General features: G+C 44.9%; 1 protein-coding gene across 5 annotated transcripts in view; it reads left to right on the forward strand.

The window, feature by feature from the left end:
• Positions 1-11,661: 11,661 nt before the first annotated feature.
• Positions 11,662-18,549, forward strand: part of LOC117735094 (potassium voltage-gated channel subfamily C member 1-like) — a 71,224-nt gene continuing 64,336 nt past the window's right edge. For 3 of the 5 annotated variants that reach the window (XM_034539531.1, XM_034539533.1, XM_034539532.1), the window contains exon 1: positions 11,734-12,415. In XM_034539531.1, the coding sequence (XP_034395422.1) occupies positions 11,873-12,415 (543 nt within the window). In that variant the 5' untranslated portion in view covers positions 11,734-11,872. Of the gene's footprint in view, positions 12,416-18,549 lie in introns of all 5 variants that reach the window. The other 2 variants (XM_034539530.1, XM_034539534.1) reach the window with 2 other exon arrangements.

Consider the following 18,549-nt stretch of genomic DNA (forward strand, 5'->3'; position numbering starts at 1 on the left):
TTTCTGTTGTCTCGTTGAAAAAAGGAATGATGGTTGGACATTTCGGGAAATTCACTTCATCCCTTTCTGAGTGAGTCGAGAAGATTCATCTCAGTCTCATGTCCATGAGAGCTGGAGTCAGGACGTGGTTAGCCTAGCTTAGCATAAAGGCCCCCCCCCCCCCCCCCCCCCTCGGTTACTGTTGCTATGCTTTTCAAGCTTTAGGTTCAGGCACAGTACATAAGCAGTTTCCATCCACCTGTTTTATGTGAGATAAAAAAAAAAATAGAAAAGATGATGTATTGATGAAAACCAAGAGTGCAATGGAAACAGGTTTAGAGAATAAAATAAAATGAACTTGTGTCTCATTTGAATTTTTACTTGCGTAATTTAAAGAACATTGTTAAAGGGATCTTGCCAACAACTGCCTCTGTTGTTGTGCATAATACAATAAAGAAACTTGAAACCTAGATTTCAAGATTCCTAGTATTTTTTTTCCCATTTCATATCTCCAAAGACAAACTGCAAACTAGAGCAGTAAAAAAGGTACAAAACTAGGGAGTCGATGTCGGCCCTTAGGAAAGGCTTGAGGAGCACTTTCCTATTATAAAATAACATCTTATTTTAATAAACATATGTATTGTTGCGTAATAATTTATATTGTGTGAATTGATTACAATTATTGATACATTACTTTGTTCATTACTTTCATGTTTCAACTGGTAAATGTGGGGCTCATGTTTATTTATTTATATTTTGTTTGTATATTATCTCACAAATTACTGTTAGCCATTGTGCTATAATAATATAATATATAATTATTGATTAGGTTTTGCATTGTTAATCTGAATATGCAAAGTAATTAGTAACTAAAACTGTCATATAAATTGAGTGTGTTGTTACAGGCACTTTTTCTCAGGCTGCGGGTAATTAAACTTGAATCTCGGTAAACTCTTGCAGGCCTTGGGCAATCCTTTTTGCTTAACTCACTTTAGCCGGAGCAAAGTGCCTCACTGTGGCCTCCAGACAGGACAAGTTTGCTCAAACGTGACAACGCACCTTACTGTTCGAAAGAAAGCTAATCTCGAGATGTGTCGCAAAAAGATAAATGCAAATTAGGTGCCTTTCTATCACCTGGTTTGGAGCGATTCAGCTAGATTGCATAGGTCTGTCAGAAGTTGGCGCAATACTCACTGGCCTCACCTCTACCAAAATTCTCTTCTATTGGACTTCTACAACCGAGTAGGCCTTTCGGAATCTTAAATCCAGGTTCACCTCAGCACCAATCCTCCAAGTCCCGGACCCTGACAGACAGTTCATGGTGGAGGTGGATGCCTCCGACGTGGGCGTTGGGGTCATTCTGCTCGGCTGCTGACCAGAATCTCGTTTCCTGCGCCTTTTTCTCTCGTCGGCTTTCCCCGGCCGAGAGAAATTAGTGTCAGTTCCAGGGGGAGGAGTAACCTACCTCCGGTTTCTCTTCCATCCTTCCTGACACCTGCCAAATCGCTGCTCTCACCTGGAAGATTGAGGAATGAGTAAGGGCCGCGGCTGAGGGCCAAGCCGGTCCCAGCACGAACCGCCTGTTCGTTCCTCAGGCCCTTCAGTCGAACGTCCTCTAGTGGACCCACTCTTCCAAACTTACCTGCCACCCGGGCATCCTACGGACCTAGGATGTGCTTCGGCAGCGCTTCTGGTGGGTCTCACTCAATGAGGACTCCAGTCTTCTCAACAAGGCCCGGCTGATCTCCTGCAACCTCTCCCAGTACCTCATCGCCGATGGTCCCACATCTCCCTGGACTTTGTCACTGGTCTACCACCATCAGAGAGGCACAACGCCATCCTGACAGTGATCAACAGGTTTAGCAAGCTGGCGCATTTTATTCCCCTGCCCAAACTCCCGTCAGCTAAAGAGATGGTAGAACTCATCTCGCTGCACATCTTCTGTCTGCATGAGATCCCAGTCGACGTAGTCTCTGACCGAGGTCCTCAGTTTACCTCCATCTTCTGGAGGGAATTCTACACGCTACTGGGGTCCACTGTTAGCCTGTCCTCTGGTTTTCACCCCCAGTCCAATGGTCAGACGGAGAGGAAGAACCAGGAGATGGAGACGGCCCTCCGCTGCCTGGTCTCCCGAAATCCTGCCTCTGGGTCCCGCCAACTACTGTGGGTGGAATACGCGCACAACACCCTGATCAGCTCTGCCACATGCTTGTCACCCTTCCAGTGCGCATATAGGTTTCAGCCCCCTCTGTTTCCTGTGTTATAGAAGGAAGTTTCCTGCCCTTCAGTCCAGACCTTCATCCTCCGCTGCCCCCAGACCAGCACAAAGGCCCGATCAACCCTGCTTCGGTCTGCTGACCGCTACACAACAGCGGCTAACTAACACCGCAGTCCAGCCCCTATCTACCAAGTGGGTCAGAAGGTCTGGTTGTCGACCCGGGACCTACCATTGCGGGTCGAATCAAAGAAACTGGGCCCAAGATTCATCGGGCGCTTCAACATCGAGCAGATCATCAACCCGGCAGCAGTGAGACTCAAGCTCCCCAGATCCATGCGCATCCATCCCACTTTCCACATGTCCACGGTCAAGCCGGTCCGGGAGAGTTCTCGCCTGCTTCATTCCCGTCGCTGGGGGTGAGGTTTTCAGTACCTGGTCGACTGGGAGGGATACGGCCAGGAGCAGAAACAATGGGACCCAGCTCGTAACATCTGCAACCCCTGAAATGCCAATCGACTGATCCAGTCTCTGTAATAGGATGTCATGGTCAATGGTGTCCAAAGCAGCATTAAGATCTAACAAAACAAGTACAGAGATGAGTCCTCTATCTGATCCATCACAATGAGACGTGGTATTGAATCAAATGCAGAAGGAAACACTTCTTTAAATAAAAATAATAGCACATTTTTCAACATCGCTTTGTCCCTGATTTTTTAAATGTTACGTTGGTGAAAAAAGGCAGATTTTTTCCCCGTGGGAGTTAAAGGACCTGATCAAAGATAAAGCTGAAATTCTTTACCGTGGTGCCGGATGCCAGGGTAATGCCATCTAGAGAAACTATATCATTAGATAATTTATTTCTAAGGTTTTCTTGGCCAAGTAAAATAAAATCAGGAAGTTGCAGGACATCCAGGTTCTTATGTCTAAGACTGCTTGGTTTCGTCTGGCTTTATCGATAGATATAGTTGAGTATCATCTGCATAATAATGAAAGTTTATGGAGTGTTTTCTGATTATAGGTAATAATTATGTAGAAAGTCACACAACTGATTTGCAACTACTTTCTCAAGGATCTTATCATGAATTTCTTTTGTAACAAGCTTTAATACATCCAGTTGTGTGAATGAAAGTGTTTCATAACAATGAATAAAATAGATATGAAAAATGGAATTATAACTTTATAACATTTTTTATTTTTTGTAGAGCTGTCCAAATCGCTGTTCATTTGATTTCTTTTTTAATAAAATATTTATAATTTTGTGATCTTATTCCAATGGAGCTAAACCTACACTAACCTATTTATATTGTGATGTTTTAAGAAGAGCTTTGCTAAAGCAATGAACCTGTTTCAGTTCGTTATAGGCACCAATTATTTATTCTGTTCTTATCCAACTTTTGCTCAGAGGGATCTTTTTTTCCCCTCCCCTTTCAGTGGTCTGGTTGAGCCATTGTACAGCATCGTATTCTCCATGGACAAAACAAGACTGTTTATGCAAACCCTCAGCGGATATCACAATTGGTTTCAGTAAAAACGAAATGTATCGGAATTACTCTAAAAATGATTAGTCAGTTCTGTCATTCAGTTCAAAATGTACCTGTCTAATGTCTTATGATGTTCTATTGCCAATATGACCCTTCTTCTCCATTCGGTCAATAGCGGACCCAATCGGCTTGAGCTCAGAGCACATTTACTGGGTAAAAGCTACACAAACACATCGTCAGTTTGTAATAAATTATCAATCACCTCAAACCACTAAAAGGATTAAATAATAAATAGAATGTAAATTATGCGTGAACTAGGAATGCTGGTTGTGTAACTACCGTTTGTAAATTATGGAAGTTACAGAACAGACACCAGTCTGCTGGTTGAAAGGCTGTGTTTGTTTGACCCATCCAAACTCCAACTCCCACCCAACCTATGAGGACTTTCTCACTCTTTATGGTAAATCGTAAATGGACCTGGACTTGTATAGATCTTTTCTAGTCTTCCAACCACTCAAAGCGCTTTAACACTACATGACATCATTCACACCGATTCATACACTGATGGGAGGAGCTAAGGGTCCACCTGCACATCAGCAGTAACTAACATTCACACACATTCACACAACATAGAACAGCTACAGGAGACATTTTGGTGTTAGGTGTCTTGACCAAGGACACATCGACATGGGCTAGCGGAGCCGTGGATTAAAACGCTGATCCTCTGATTGAAGGACAACCCTGCTCTCCACTGAGCCACAGTCACCCCTAAATTTATACTGGACTATACTGCGTCAGTTACTCTGACCCTCTAATAATGATGCCGAAGGGTTTACATTGGAGCTTGTTGAAAGCCTTACATGGGGGCGCAAAAAGGGTACCTTGGTGCGTAGGTATCACGTGAGGATGGCTTGTCTCTTTGTGAATTGGTGCAATGTCAAAACAAACACAGGTCTCTCCAGGTTGACTTTGCCTTATTCTGTCCATGTGTGTACTTTGAACGTGTCTGTACTTTGTGCGCATGTGTCCCTCCTCTATCATTCTCATACCGCAAAGAGCTCCGTAGCTCCTTAATCAGCATTTTAACTTCATTAACTGAGTGTGCGTAGGGGTGTGTGTGTTTACATGTGCTCATGTATTGTCCATCTCTGTGACTTTTTTGCATAGGTCTGTGTTTGTGAAAGTGTATGTGTGAAGGATAGTACATGTGTTCATGTATGTGACCATGTGACTGCTTACCAGAAAACTAATAGCCATTCATTATTATTCATTACCAAAAAGAAATAGGCGTAAGAAGAGAAAGCAGAAGTCACAGAGAGGATTTGGAAATAATTGTATACATTGTACAAAATGTGATATTGTTAAATGTGATATAGATAATTACATGATTTGAAGCATTTTATTTGTTTTGAAAGTAGAGAAAGTAGAGACATATTTTAAAAACTTAAAGATAATGTTGTTGAAATTGCTGCACATAGAAGCTCACAAGGACTTATAACTGACCAAATGTTGCTTTTATGTGGCAAAAGATGTCAGAAATATATATAACATATTGTGACCTGGAAAATATTCAACTTTAAGGTTTTCAAAGCTGAGGTCATCACATTTAAAGGCTTTTGGGAAACACCTCTTAAGCTTTAGTTGAGGATGGGTTCTATGATCTTTGATTGTATGTTCAAACTTAGCCCTGCTCTGCTTTCTCGGTAAGTTTAGAAAAGGCTGCTCTTCATGAAATAGATCTTACATAGAGATTAGTTGTTACTTAACATTTACACTCCTTAACTCCTGGTTATTACTGTTGAGTGCTCACTGGAGACAATGTTCTCGTCACCCTTGCTAACTGAAACGGTTGTCTCCGGGAACCCAGGAGGGAGAGGGAGAGGGAGTCCAGTCTACGGTTTCAAAAGTAGTGCGTCACCAAACATGCCAAACCTGGTGCACGCCCCTCCCTCATTTCCAGTTACAGCCTGACGGCTTCTCTCATCCAGGTAGTATCCTACTGCCTACTCACCGTAGCAGCGAACAGTGAGGTTGAGGACAAGGTCAAAAGTTCCCTAACGTGCTTTTCCCAATGAGTGTCTCTTTAACTCTGCCAGTCTTTGCTCACAGGTTCTTCACTGGGGGTACTCACAGTGGAGATTCTCATTCCACCTGGCGTGCCATCCCGTGGTGACACACACAGTCTCTGCTGCACCAATAATCAGGTGGTCTCCCATGGAGGTGGACGGCAAGTTCGGAGCTTGTCCCACCTGCTCTCAACATAAGAGAGCAGGTGGACGCTCATCGCCCATGGTTTTAAGACTGCTCATCTCATTTCATTAACTGAAATGACCCTTACTAGAGAAACCACAGAGAGTATGCTACATGTTACATGGGTATTCCATTAAATTAAATGCATAGCCCAAAATCACAAATTATCCTCAGAGGGCTTTACAATCTGTATACATACAACATCCCTGTCCCAGGACCTCACATTGGATCAGGAACCCCCCCCCCCCCCCCCCCCCCCCCCCCCAAAACCTTTCATGGGGAAAAAAGGGAAGAAACCTTCAGGAGAGCAACAGAGGGGGATCCCTCTCCCCGGATGGACAGAAGCAATAGATGTCGTGTACAGATGAACAAAGTTACAGAGTTACATAAACACATTACATGAATATGATAGAAATGTATGAATAATTAGGAGTAGGCATGGACCATAATCCAGATTTCGACAATCCATGTAAACAGAATGAGGTAGAGAGGAGGGTCATCAGCAGGGCCATAGCAGGGCCATAGCAGGAGGCAGGGCCACAGAGGGAGGAAGCCGGCCATTAGGCAGGAGGCATCGCGAAAGAGGCTGGCCAATGAAGCATGAGGCCAGGCCCTTGAGGCAGGAGACACAAAGAAGGAGGCAGTGCCAATGAAGAAGGAGACTAGGCATAGGCCAGGGGCAGGATGCAGGATACAGGGGCAAGGATTCAGGGGGCAGGGCCCAGGAACCAGGACTGGCTCCAGACACAGCCAGCTCCAATGGACCCTGTGAGGCGAAAAGGCACAAAGACTCCGGGGAAGAAGTAGAGTTAGTAATGTGCAATGAAGAGACGTGAATTTGTCCACAAGGAGAGAGAGAAGAGGAGAGAGGAGCTCAGTGTATCCTAAAACGTTCCCCAGCAGCCTATAAGCCTATAGCAGCATATCTAGGGGCTGGACCAGGGAAAACCTGATTCAGCACTAACTATAAGCACTATTAAAGAGGAAAGTCTTAAATCTATTCTTGAATGAGGTGACTGTGTCTGCCTCCCGGACTGAAAGTGGAAGCTGGTTCCATAAAAGAGGAGCTTGATAACTGAAGGCTCTTGCTCCCATCCTACTTTTTAGGACTCTAGGAACCACAAGTACCCCCGCATTTAGTGAGCGCAGCTCTCTAGTGGGGCAATATGGTACTACAAGCTCCTTAAGATATGATGGTGCATCACCAATCAAGGCTTTGTAGGTGAGGAGAAGAATTTTAAATGTGATTCTTGATTTTACAGGGAGCCAGTGCAGAGCAGCTAATACAGGAGTAATGTGATCTCTTTTCTTAGTTTTTGTGAGTACACAAGCTGCAGCATTCTGGATCAACTGGAGGGACTTAAGAGACTTATTAGAGCAGCCTGATAATAAGGAGTTGCAGTAACAAACGCGTGAACCAGCTTTTCTGCATCTCTTTGAGACAAGATGTGCCTGATTTTTGAAATATTACGTAGATGACAAAATGCAGTCCTTGAGATTTGCTTCACGTGGGAGTTAAAGGACAAGTCTCGATCAAAGATAACGTTGAGATTCTTTACAGTGGTGTTGGATTCCAGGGCAATTCCATCTACAGAAACCACATCACCAGATAATTGATCTCTGAGGTGTTCAGGGCCAAGTAAAATAACTTGGTTTGATCGATAGATATCATTGAGTATCATCTGCTTTGTTTTGTGTTTCCTGATAATATTGCCTAAAGGAAGCATATATAAGGTAAATAAAATTGGTTCAAGCACAGAACCTTGTGGAACTCCGTGATTAACGTTGGTGGTCATCGAGGCTTCATCGTTTACAAATACAAATTGAGATCGATCTGATGAATAGGATTTAAACCAACTTAGTGCGGTACCTGAAATGCCAATAGACTGATCCAGTCTCTGTAATAGGATGTCATGATCAATAGTGTGAAACGCAGCACTAAGGTCTAACAAAACAAGTACAGAGAGGAGTCCTTCATCAACACTAAGGTTAACAAAACAAGTATAGAGATGATGTATAGAGTGCACTTTTATAGAGCTTTTGGAGGCCCATCAGGACTAACTAACATTTTATACATTCACGACCCTGCACATTTGCCCAATATACTACACGTATATATAAATGTGTATACGTATTTATACATATACGTATTTATATATCACAGGAATCAAGTTGTTATATATATATATATATATATATATATATATATATATACATATACATATATACATATACTTCTATATATACTGTATATATTATACATTTATGGTAATGACATGAGGACGATCCCTTATTTCAATTTGATTGGAGTAACATCAAATGTACCTAATTCATTCATTATACATACATTCATAATAAGTTATGCATAGAGTTCCATAAGTACTTGCAGTATTTTTCCCCTCGTGGCTGACGAGGTCACATGTTGACCGTAAAAAGTCAAACGTGTATTTCCGGCAGAGACAAGTGATGGTGCCGCTGTCCGTGGTGCTGAAATCGGAGGGGTCAGCTTCTCCGGCCCTCAGTACTGATTCTCTGCTGAGCCTTATTGTCCAGTGCACGTTCAGCACCGCGAACAGCATGTCTGCGGCAGTGTGTCCCAAGAACAATGTCATGTGTAAAGGTATAAGGTAGTTCTATCTAATTTTTCCATCATTATTCTGGCCGCCTTTATGAATAATTGATATCATATACATTGATCTGTCATGTTGTTCATTCTGTACACATGACATCTATTGTACATCTGTCCAACCTGATAGAGGGATCCTCCTCTGTTGAAGTCCAAAGCCTCCCCCCAACACCTCTATAAAACAGGTTCAACACAAATAATGAACATAATAACCTTCAGGTCTTATTGCAGGACTGTTGTGTTCGTCTGCATTAGTTGTAGGTGTACCTAATAAACTGGCATCTGACAGTCTGTCTGTCTGTCTGTCTATCTATCTGACTTGTTGTCAATATATTAAAGACTGTGAAAGCTTACAAGACCATAGAGGCCTCGGGTAAAATGTGCGTGTGTGTGTTTTATTGACGTTGTAGTGGACCCTATACAGCAGAGCACAGTGCTGCAGACGGTTCTCAACAGACCAACACAGCACATTAGCTCTGCTCTAGTGTGTGTGTGTGTGTGTGTGTGTGTGAGAGTGTGTGAGAGAGAGAGAGAGGCAGCAGAGATGAAAAGGGGAGGTGGAGATAGAAATGGAGAGAATGCACCATGCGAGAGAAAAAGAGTAAGAGAGAGAGAGAGAGAGAGAGAATTGGGAGAGCACTAATTATCTGACGGTCTGCAGTCTTTTCCCCCCATTTTGTGGAGCTCAGCAAATACGCGTTCTGCTTCTGGCCTCTCTCTCTCTCTCTCTAGCTGGTGGTGGAGGAGGGACTATCATGGAAAGGAAAAGAGAGAAAGAGGGAGAGAGAGAGAGAGAGAGAGCGAGAGGGGGAATGGGGCGGTGGGCGTGAACCACTCTATCATACCCTTCGTGCTTCGCTCTAATTGAGCCAAGTGTTTTAGTAGATTGGAAGACGGTGTGGAGGAAGGGAGTGATGCAGCAGAGAGAGAGAGAGAGAGAAAGAGAGAGAGTGAGAGAGAGAGAGAGAGAGAGAGAGAGAGAGAGAGAGAGAGAGAGAGAGAGAGAGAGATAGAGAGAGAGAGAGAGAGGACAGATGAGAGCTTTGGTAAAGGAGACTCATTTCCAAGCAGGACACTGAACCAAATTTTGAAGAGTGTTAAAGGACAGGCACTCCTTTTCCGAGATTTAAAAAAATGTTTTGACGACGTGTGGTGGATGTTTTTACCACCCACGACATAAAATAAATAAAGAAAGAAAAAAAGAAAGAAAGAAAAAATGCTGACACTAAATTACGTCCATAATTTATGACACGGAAAGAAATAGTTTTACAGAATGAAGGGGTCCGTAAGTACGTTTTAATGTTAATACGTCTTGACATATATATGGTAATATGTACCCATCCGTTTTCTGATCCAGCTCATGTTGGGTTTCACCATGAAGTTTGAACCTCTAGGTTGCACCGGTACTTTAGCAACGCGTAAACCGGTTGCTAACATCAACAGCTCTGGCCAATCAACTATGGAACTCCAGCGTCACAACGACTTCCAAATACCGCACAATTTAGAAGGAGCAGGAAATAAGTGATTTCGCTGACCTAATTTTGTAATTTGAGGTCTACAAAACATGGCTGAAGTTTCAGGTCATATATTCAGTTCATATATATATATATACTGTATAGAAAAATATATTCAGGTCATATATTCCGTATCCTCCCTTTTTCTCTTCCTATTAAACAGATCAATTAGCAGGCTAACGTTAGCTTCTTCTGTTGGTCCAGTTAGCTTCACAGCAGTAACAACCAGCGGTTCGTGGGTGTCAATGTTTAACTAATCTCTAGAACTAGTTGTATAAAGCAAACATGTCCGATGTAAAATCGGTAATGGTTTTTAAGTAGTAAATAAAAACAAGTTAACAATTAAAGTAACAAAAACTGAAGAAATGAACTTGTGTTTTTGTGTATGTACTGACTGGCTTGTTAGTGCACTGTGCATCTAAGGTCAGGCGGACGGGTCCGAACCGTGGAAGACGTGATCAGGAACGACCTCCGGGTGCTGCATAATGAAGCGAACGCGGATATCGAGGCCGCTAACTGCTGCGTAGCTGTCTCAGCTAGTTGGGTTTAGGAGCTCTGTTGACGTTAACTTGACTGACGAGACTAGGGTGTGAAAAAGAGTCACGTGACCAACGACCATAGCCGGTGTAGAAGAAGTGGACGTAGTCGTCGTGACATGACCCGTTGGCTTGTGGACTGGTTTGTGGTTTCTGAAGCCTTGAGTTGAGCAATATCGCCATCGTCATTTGGATTACGGCCGTCGCCAAGTTGTTTTTTTTTGGAAACGATGAACAGAAGTTACCATATTTTGGAAAGCGGAGATGTGATGGCTCTGGTAGTGGCAGCAACCTGTCACTACTAGAGCTTGCGTGACCATGCCCTGAGGCAGAGGAAGAGACAGGTCTACCAGGGTGTAAAAGCATACACTGCAAATTCAGTTTCATAATTGGCCCCTTCAGTTGAAATCGTAAACCAAAATTACTGCATTTTCACAAGATGCAGTGAGACCGTGATGGTCTGTTGGCGCGCTGACCACGAACAACTGTAGGTGAAGGAGTAGCTCATTCCCCCCCTTTCAAATCTGCTGGCCTTTCCCTTTTAAACCTCTGCCATACACATATATTTTTTCCTGTTGCAACATGACAACTTCCCATGCTGCGTAAAGATTTACATTTTGTTTTATTCCCCCCAAGGTTGGTGTGGTGGAAAAACTGGACAGAGGGCGTTCCTCTTTCCCACATGCAGATGACCATGTAGATGCAGATGCATGCAGTTTCCAGCTAATTCTGTTTTTTGAGCATTTACTGTGAAAAAAACCTCTCTCTCACTGCTCCTCAGTTCACTGACTGTTATTTCTTTTCATTTCAATCCACGGATGCAGCAGATTCATCTGGAGCAGAGAGCCACGATGTGCGGAATGTGAATAGATTTGTTCAGCGGCAACGGCAGTTTTGACCTTATTACCGGATCAAATGATCCGGTAATATGAATTCAATCAGTCAGTCAGTCAGTCAGTGATTCAGCGGGCACATCTATTGATTCATAAAATCCGCATCCCACATACACTCTCTCTCTCTCTCTCTCTCTCTCTCTCTCTCTCTCTCACACACACGCACACACACAAGCGCCTCGACTCCTCCTCTCCTCTCTTCTCATCCTCTTCTCTTCTTTCCTCCTCCTCCTCTCAGTTGGCCCTGTGACTCCTTGCCGGGACGGTATAACAGTAGCCTACCGAGCGAGGGACCAGGCGGTGGATGGGGAAGGGAAGTAGCCGCAGCAGCAGCAGCAGTCGGGCGCGCCGACCGAAGCATGCTCCAGCGCAGTCATGACTTGCTCGGCGTCAGATAGCGAGAAGATCGTGATCAACTGCGGCGGGATCCGACACGAGACCTACCGGAGCACCCTGAAGACGCTGCCGGGCACACGCTTGTCCTGGCTGACCGAGCCCGACGCCTACAGCAACTTCGACTACGACCCCAAATCCGACGAGTTCTTTTTCGACCGCCACCCGGCCACCTTCGCCTTCATCCTCAACTACTACCGCACTGGCAAGCTCCACTGCCCCAACGATGTGTGCGGGCCGCTCTTCGAGGAGGAGCTCGCCTTCTGGGGCATCGACGAGACGGACGTGGAGGCGTGCTGCTGGATGAACTACCGGCAGCACCGCGACGCCGAGGAAGCCCTGGACAGCTTCGAGACCCCCGAGCCGGACGCGCCGGAGGACGATCCGGCGCTCACCGGCGGGGCGGACGGCGACCTGAAGCGGCTGTGCATGCAGGAGGACGGCCGCAGGACGACAAGGTGGGAAGTGTGGCGGCCCTTCATGTGGGCGCTGTTCGAGGACCCGTACTCCTCCAAATACGCGCGGGTGAGTGACCAGAAAAGTGTCCGTTCTGTATCCCCCCCCCCCCCCCCCCCCCACATACACACACTTTTTTCTCCGCATGTTTCTCTGCGCCTTTACTAATACTCCTGCGCTCGCATGCGCCGTTTGGCACCGTTTCGGACCACTGCGCATTGTTGCGCGTAAAGTTACCCTCTGAAAGCGTTGTTGGAGGAGCGGGAGGATGTCAAATTCACTGCAATGTTTTCTCCCTTCCTCTCCCGTGTTTCACCTCCCCCGCTGCTCTTTTCTTTTTAATCTCCCCCATTGGTATCATCGGGTGAAGACTTGACCACCGCTGATGCGTCAGTGCGCATCAGTGCAGCCTTCTCTCTGTCTCCCTCTCCCTCTCTCTCCATCCAGTGTCCTCATGTGCGCACGTATGTGCCAAATGATTTATTCTGCAAAATGGTGGCACAACTCTGATTTGGGGTCCAGTTCTCTGCACCATCCGTCCACATATGGTCCAGTAATCTATTTAAACACAGAGTAACTGAAGGGGGAAACCCAAAGGTTGGTGGGTAGTGTCGCTCCATGCGTCTGCTCTTTCTCTCACATGCTATAGATGAAACAAAACCAAAGTGTGCACCTCACACTGCATCTAATAGCATGCTGTGCCTCTGTGTGTGTGTTACTCTTTACTCATGAGTGTGCGTATAGTTCTGTGTGCTGGCTGGTTACCTGTGCCCGAGTGTCTGGATGTGATGCTGCAAACACCGTTGTGCCACAAAACATTGCTCTTCCTCTCTGCATTTGTCAGTTTGCTGCTTCATTGGTGTAGACTGGAGAACAACATGAGCGACTCCGATCTCACCGTCAGTTTCCACGTATTAGAGTTAACATATAACATAACTGGTACCTGGCAGGAACGGCACTGCTTCACAGCACAGATGGGGAATTCTTTGTGGCTTAAAAAAGAAAGAAAGAAAAAGAGGTCTAGTGGAAATGCAGGACATAGTGTACCCTTTATGTAGTAAAGTCGAGGGTAAGGGTCAGGGGGTGGATTGGCATGTATTGGGCAGATTACTTTACTGCGATCGACCGGCGGTTAGTGGCAAACCAACGGTTTAAGGGTGGCCGATGTACACCCTTGGCTTTTGCCAGGTTATTCAAAACGTGTGACGCAAAGTGGAGGGTGAGAGGTTGGTGCAGAGTTGGTGGAGTCGCAGTGTATGATGACACATGGGGTCAGGGGTGGAAAACCCCTGGCGATGACTCTCAGGATCATAATAGTGTTGTGAAGAGCCCTGCAGCCCGAACATTACCACTTTGAACTTCTGGCCACAATTCCTCGTAGAGATGGACCCATTCTGTTTCAGTCCCGGTACCGATACCCGGGCTCTGGCAGCGTTTGATTCAGTGACTGGGATCATTCCTTGCATTCAGGCTTGACTCGAATATTGCTTTCCTAACTTTGTAAAAAACTAAAGTAACAACAAAAAAACACATACAGTATATATACTGATGTAACTTATGGTTCAAACTTGTATATACAGGAATTGAGTTGAACGGAGCGACCGCATCGTCACAGATATCCGATAAAGCTATTGGATTTGGGGTTCTGTGGACATAACAGAGGCGGCACATTGACGACAGCTGTCCTCAACCAAAGATATTATTAGCTGACTCACACATTTTGCTTAATCGTCAGATCTGTAAAACTGGATTCCTCCACAAAGAACCACACAAAAGCGGCACTTTAAATCTTTTGTGTTCACCAGAGATGAGCCTCATGAGTTTCTTTGAAAAAAGTCAGCATGAGGAAATTCTCACCCACTAAAGACCAAAACGACTAATTAGTCAACTAATTGACTTAGAACGTACAGCCCTGACATTGACTGTGTGACTTATGGTGGAAGCGCACACACACACACACACACACACAAACATACACACACACAGAGTCCGACATGTGCACATACTTTAGGGAGTATGAAAAACTGCAGACACAACACACACACACACACACCCTAGTTTGTCCACTGTACAAGTCTAAGAACATGTGGGTATGGTGAAGCCCATTTTACATGAGATATGATGTCCAAATTAGTTGATTCTGCGCCTCGCATGTTGTGCCCCATGCCAACGTCCAGGAGGCCGCTGTTCGTTACACATGTTGGCCATTTTGTGGCTTAACTTCAGTACTTCACCAACTGTTGTAACGTTAACCCAAGCGGTGATCTATTCCTAAATGTAGACCTTTTTTAATTTAGTGAAAGACTGTATGCATTTAATTAGCGGACATTGCCTTGCGGGCTCTTGTAGCATAATGCACGAAAAACAAGGAGTGACTACGTATGATATTCTCATCGTTGTATGAGGATATGTTGAGTTGGGCAATATCCCTCTGATTAGCCTCCACTTAGCCATCATATCCACATTACTGATGAGCATTTAGCAAAAATCTTATTGTGTATGTTATACGCTCGTGAACGCAATAGTCAACTCTACAATAAAGCCGCGATATGGACATGGGAGACATATTGCGGTACTTGTGTTCTTCACCAGGGGTGTCGGTAGTCTCCGGTACGTTTGTGAGGGTTGAGAAGCACAACAACTACAAGAGGAGAGCGGGGACGCGTGAACCTTCAGCATTGCTCTGCTTCCCCAAGAAGAATATTTCCCTGTGCAAGTCAGAACATTTAAATGGCAGCCGGTTGAAGAACCAAAAGGGGGTGAATGTAAAAAAAGAAAAAAGAAAATGAATTGAAGGCTGTGCTGGTGGGGATGAGTATGACAGCTGAGGTGACTTTGAAAGTGTTGCAGTCGGTGCCAGCGCGGGTGACATAAAGATAGGGGAGTGTGTGTGTGTGTGTGGGGGGGGGCTCAGGTAGGCTGAGGTCAGGCAGTCGGCTCGGTTTTAGCTGATTAGCTCGTTGGAGAACGACGAGGGCGAACCTTTGAGCGGTCTCTCAGCTGGGGAGGAAATGAATCGCAGGTTCAATTCCGTGCGTCCGTCACGCGCATAGGAAACATCCCCGCAAAGGCAGCGCGGGTTTTTCCATCTCTTCTCTTTTTTTTCGCTCCTGTCCTCTTCTTAGCTCCTGCCCCCCCCCCCTCCCCCTCCATCGTTGCTCTTCTCCTCGTCGTCACCACGGACGGCTCGTGCTGCTTTATTACCGCGATTTCAGAGCTGAGTGCTGGATTGCTTATTACCGCTCTCGAGGCCCCTCCCCCTCCCCCTCTGGTTCTCTCCAGCTCTCCGCTTGTGCTATAGCGTAACACTGCAGTCCCCGTAGTAGCTGACTGCGCTCGAGTCTGCTGCAGAGAAGGAGAGGGGAGGGGGGAAGGGGGGGGGATGAGAGGTGTTTTTGGTTGTGTGGTCTGTGTGTGTGTGTGTGTGTGCGTGTGTGTGTGTGTGTTGAGATGAATTCAGAGTAGGAAAAGAAGTCGGGAAAGAAGAAGAAGAAGAAGAAGAAGAAGAAGAAGAAGAAGAAGAAGAAGAAGAAGAAGAAGAAGAAGAAGAAGAAGAAGATGGGGGTCACTTTCTGCACCACAACACCGTTTTCGTTCCTGCTGCCCCTATTTCATATCCCTACCCCCTTTTCCTGCACGCTGGGACGCTCGTATCCGCGTATCGATCTTGTGTGATTCTCGGTAAGCCTCATTCAGGTGGACATCTCAGCTGAATGGTGCTCCTTTGTAAGCAGAACCCTCCCACACACACATCCCCCCCTCCCCTCCATCCCCTCACACAGCGGGGGGGCGATGGCAATTCCCAGCTCCTCAAGGAGGGAAACCAAACACCAAGACAGTAGCAACACACACTTCCACACTCACACACGCCTTTCCGTGTCTTCCACCACATGCAGCCAATTGCGGCAGCGCTAATGTCATTTTGACCTCATTCTCAGCGGCTGTGTTGAACACGCAAGTTATTTTTGTTCCTCATCATGATGCTGTCTGTGCCGTCATGGCCGGAGTTCTTCATCCTGCAGTGAGGCAGGCAGAACACTGAGCTCTCCCCCGTCCTGTCAGCACATACAATACTGACCGCTGATGTGGCCACTTTTGGGTAAGGTGATGTGACCCAAATAAAAAAATGTAAGATTCCACCATGCTAGACACACATGCACCAAACCGGCAGTTCAGCTTGATCACGTTTCTTTCAATGAACATCAAAGGGATTAATGGGTGTCAGCGGTTGTGGACACAAGAAGGGACCACTGCTTTAAAGCAGCAATGATCAATATTCCTTTGTTAACAATGGATTTAATTAAAGTGAAACAGATTATTTGAACGGTTGTAGTTACAAGAGGGATTTAAATAAAAACCTTTCCATTTAATTGTGACTGCCACAAAAGCGATCGTTTCACGTCATCTGGCGAAAGTCCATCTGCATTTACAGCCCACTAGTACCAGTCCACTGTGGATCCGTACTGGTACCCCTCGCCTCCATCTGCATGTACAGTCCACTAGTACCAGTCCACTGTGGATCCGTACTGGTACCTCTCGCGGTTCAGCACGCATGTGAACCTGAGATTAATGACACGGTTTAACGTTAACCATCACAATGTGAAATAAAGTTGTGAGCAGGACATCGTTTACATTTTTCTCATTTTGTTCATATGTAATCGTGTACAATGTAGTTTTGGTAAGAAGCAGCTGCTACAACCATAAAGCATAAACAAACATAAAGATCTGTATTTGACAATATGGATCACCAATGATCATCAATTAGTATCGGCTGCAAAAAAACATGATCTGGGATCTCTAAAAGTTATCTTTTTTCTTTTGTGCCGATTCGATTGGTGACTCTGCTCCTTGATTTGATCCTAGTTGTACGTTTCATCATCCGTTGCACGCCTACTGCCCACGCTGCTGTGACATTGAGTCCATTGAAATAACTTTCTGCCAACTGATATTCACACACACGTGTCTTCCTGTCTCTCCTTATTACTCATCAGCTACTACAATCCACCATCAAAGTATGGTTTGATGTGACCTATAGCTATATCTATAGCTATATTTGAACAAAACCCTTAAATGGGGTTGTCAAACATTTGTAACTGGAACAGAATTTCTAACCGCCGTTTCGCTGGCACTTCATTTGCAGTGCTTAATCGCTCATGGTGACAAACGCATGCTAGCTTATTTGACCTTGGTTTTTTGGGGGGTTTCACTGACCACAAACTGTTCAAACTGACCTCTTTTCCACTAGCAGCTGGTAGCTGTTTTCAGTTTTTGTAAAAGCTGTTAAAACCACTGTACACTACCTGCTCTGCACCAAACAGCAGATAGACGCCGTTAGAAACTAGCTGGTGGGCATTGTGCAGCATTTAGCAGCTACAAACCAGAGTACCACAACTTATACACGTGTTTCTGGAAAATAAACAGGATTACAATTGCTGTGATATTGATCTTCAAAAAAATATGTATCGTCACAATAACCACAGATTTAGCAGCCCAGGCTTTTCGCATACACTGTATCTGTACCTACAAAAAGTAATGCACTATAATGTGTATGGAATCCACATAATCATGAAAGGACTGTTGACGTAGTATGAAGATAGTCCGCGAGGAGGTTGATGTGGATTGGTGGGTCCAAAAACACTGACTTTCACACAGGAGACCACTGTGTCCCGTGTGGAACTAGAAGTCAACATTCTCCATACTTCCATAACTACACTTCCGTAGTAATTTTAACCCAAAACACGATCTTTTCCTAAACCTACCCAAATCACGGGTGCACTGATTGCTCGTGTTGCTGGAACTTTGGAGGAAAACGGACATTAAAATAATTAAATAACTTTAAACCTTTTAAGCCCCATGGCACCCAATTGGGGGGCAATTTACACATTATAGTTAGACTGTGTAAAACCTTACAATAAACATGAACTAATATATTGATGTTATACATAAAAAAAAGAGAACTTGGGCTACAAGACTCAGTAAGCCATTTCCACACAACTCAAACACCAACTGAAAGTATTATGAAAATATCATAATCATCATTTTGTCAGGAGTCAGCACGTTTCCGGAACTAGCAACCCGTAGCTCGGTGCTATCAGAAAAAGCTAGATAGCAAAAAGCAAGAGGACTCCACACAGATTCTAAATATTTGTTCCAAATCCTTCTGCACCAAAGCATCTCTGAGATATGAGCCAGAGAACACAACA

This window comes from Cyclopterus lumpus, chromosome 8 (genome assembly GCF_009769545.1).
Source record: "Cyclopterus lumpus isolate fCycLum1 chromosome 8, fCycLum1.pri, whole genome shotgun sequence".
NCBI lineage: Eukaryota > Metazoa > Chordata > Actinopteri > Perciformes > Cyclopteridae > Cyclopterus > Cyclopterus lumpus.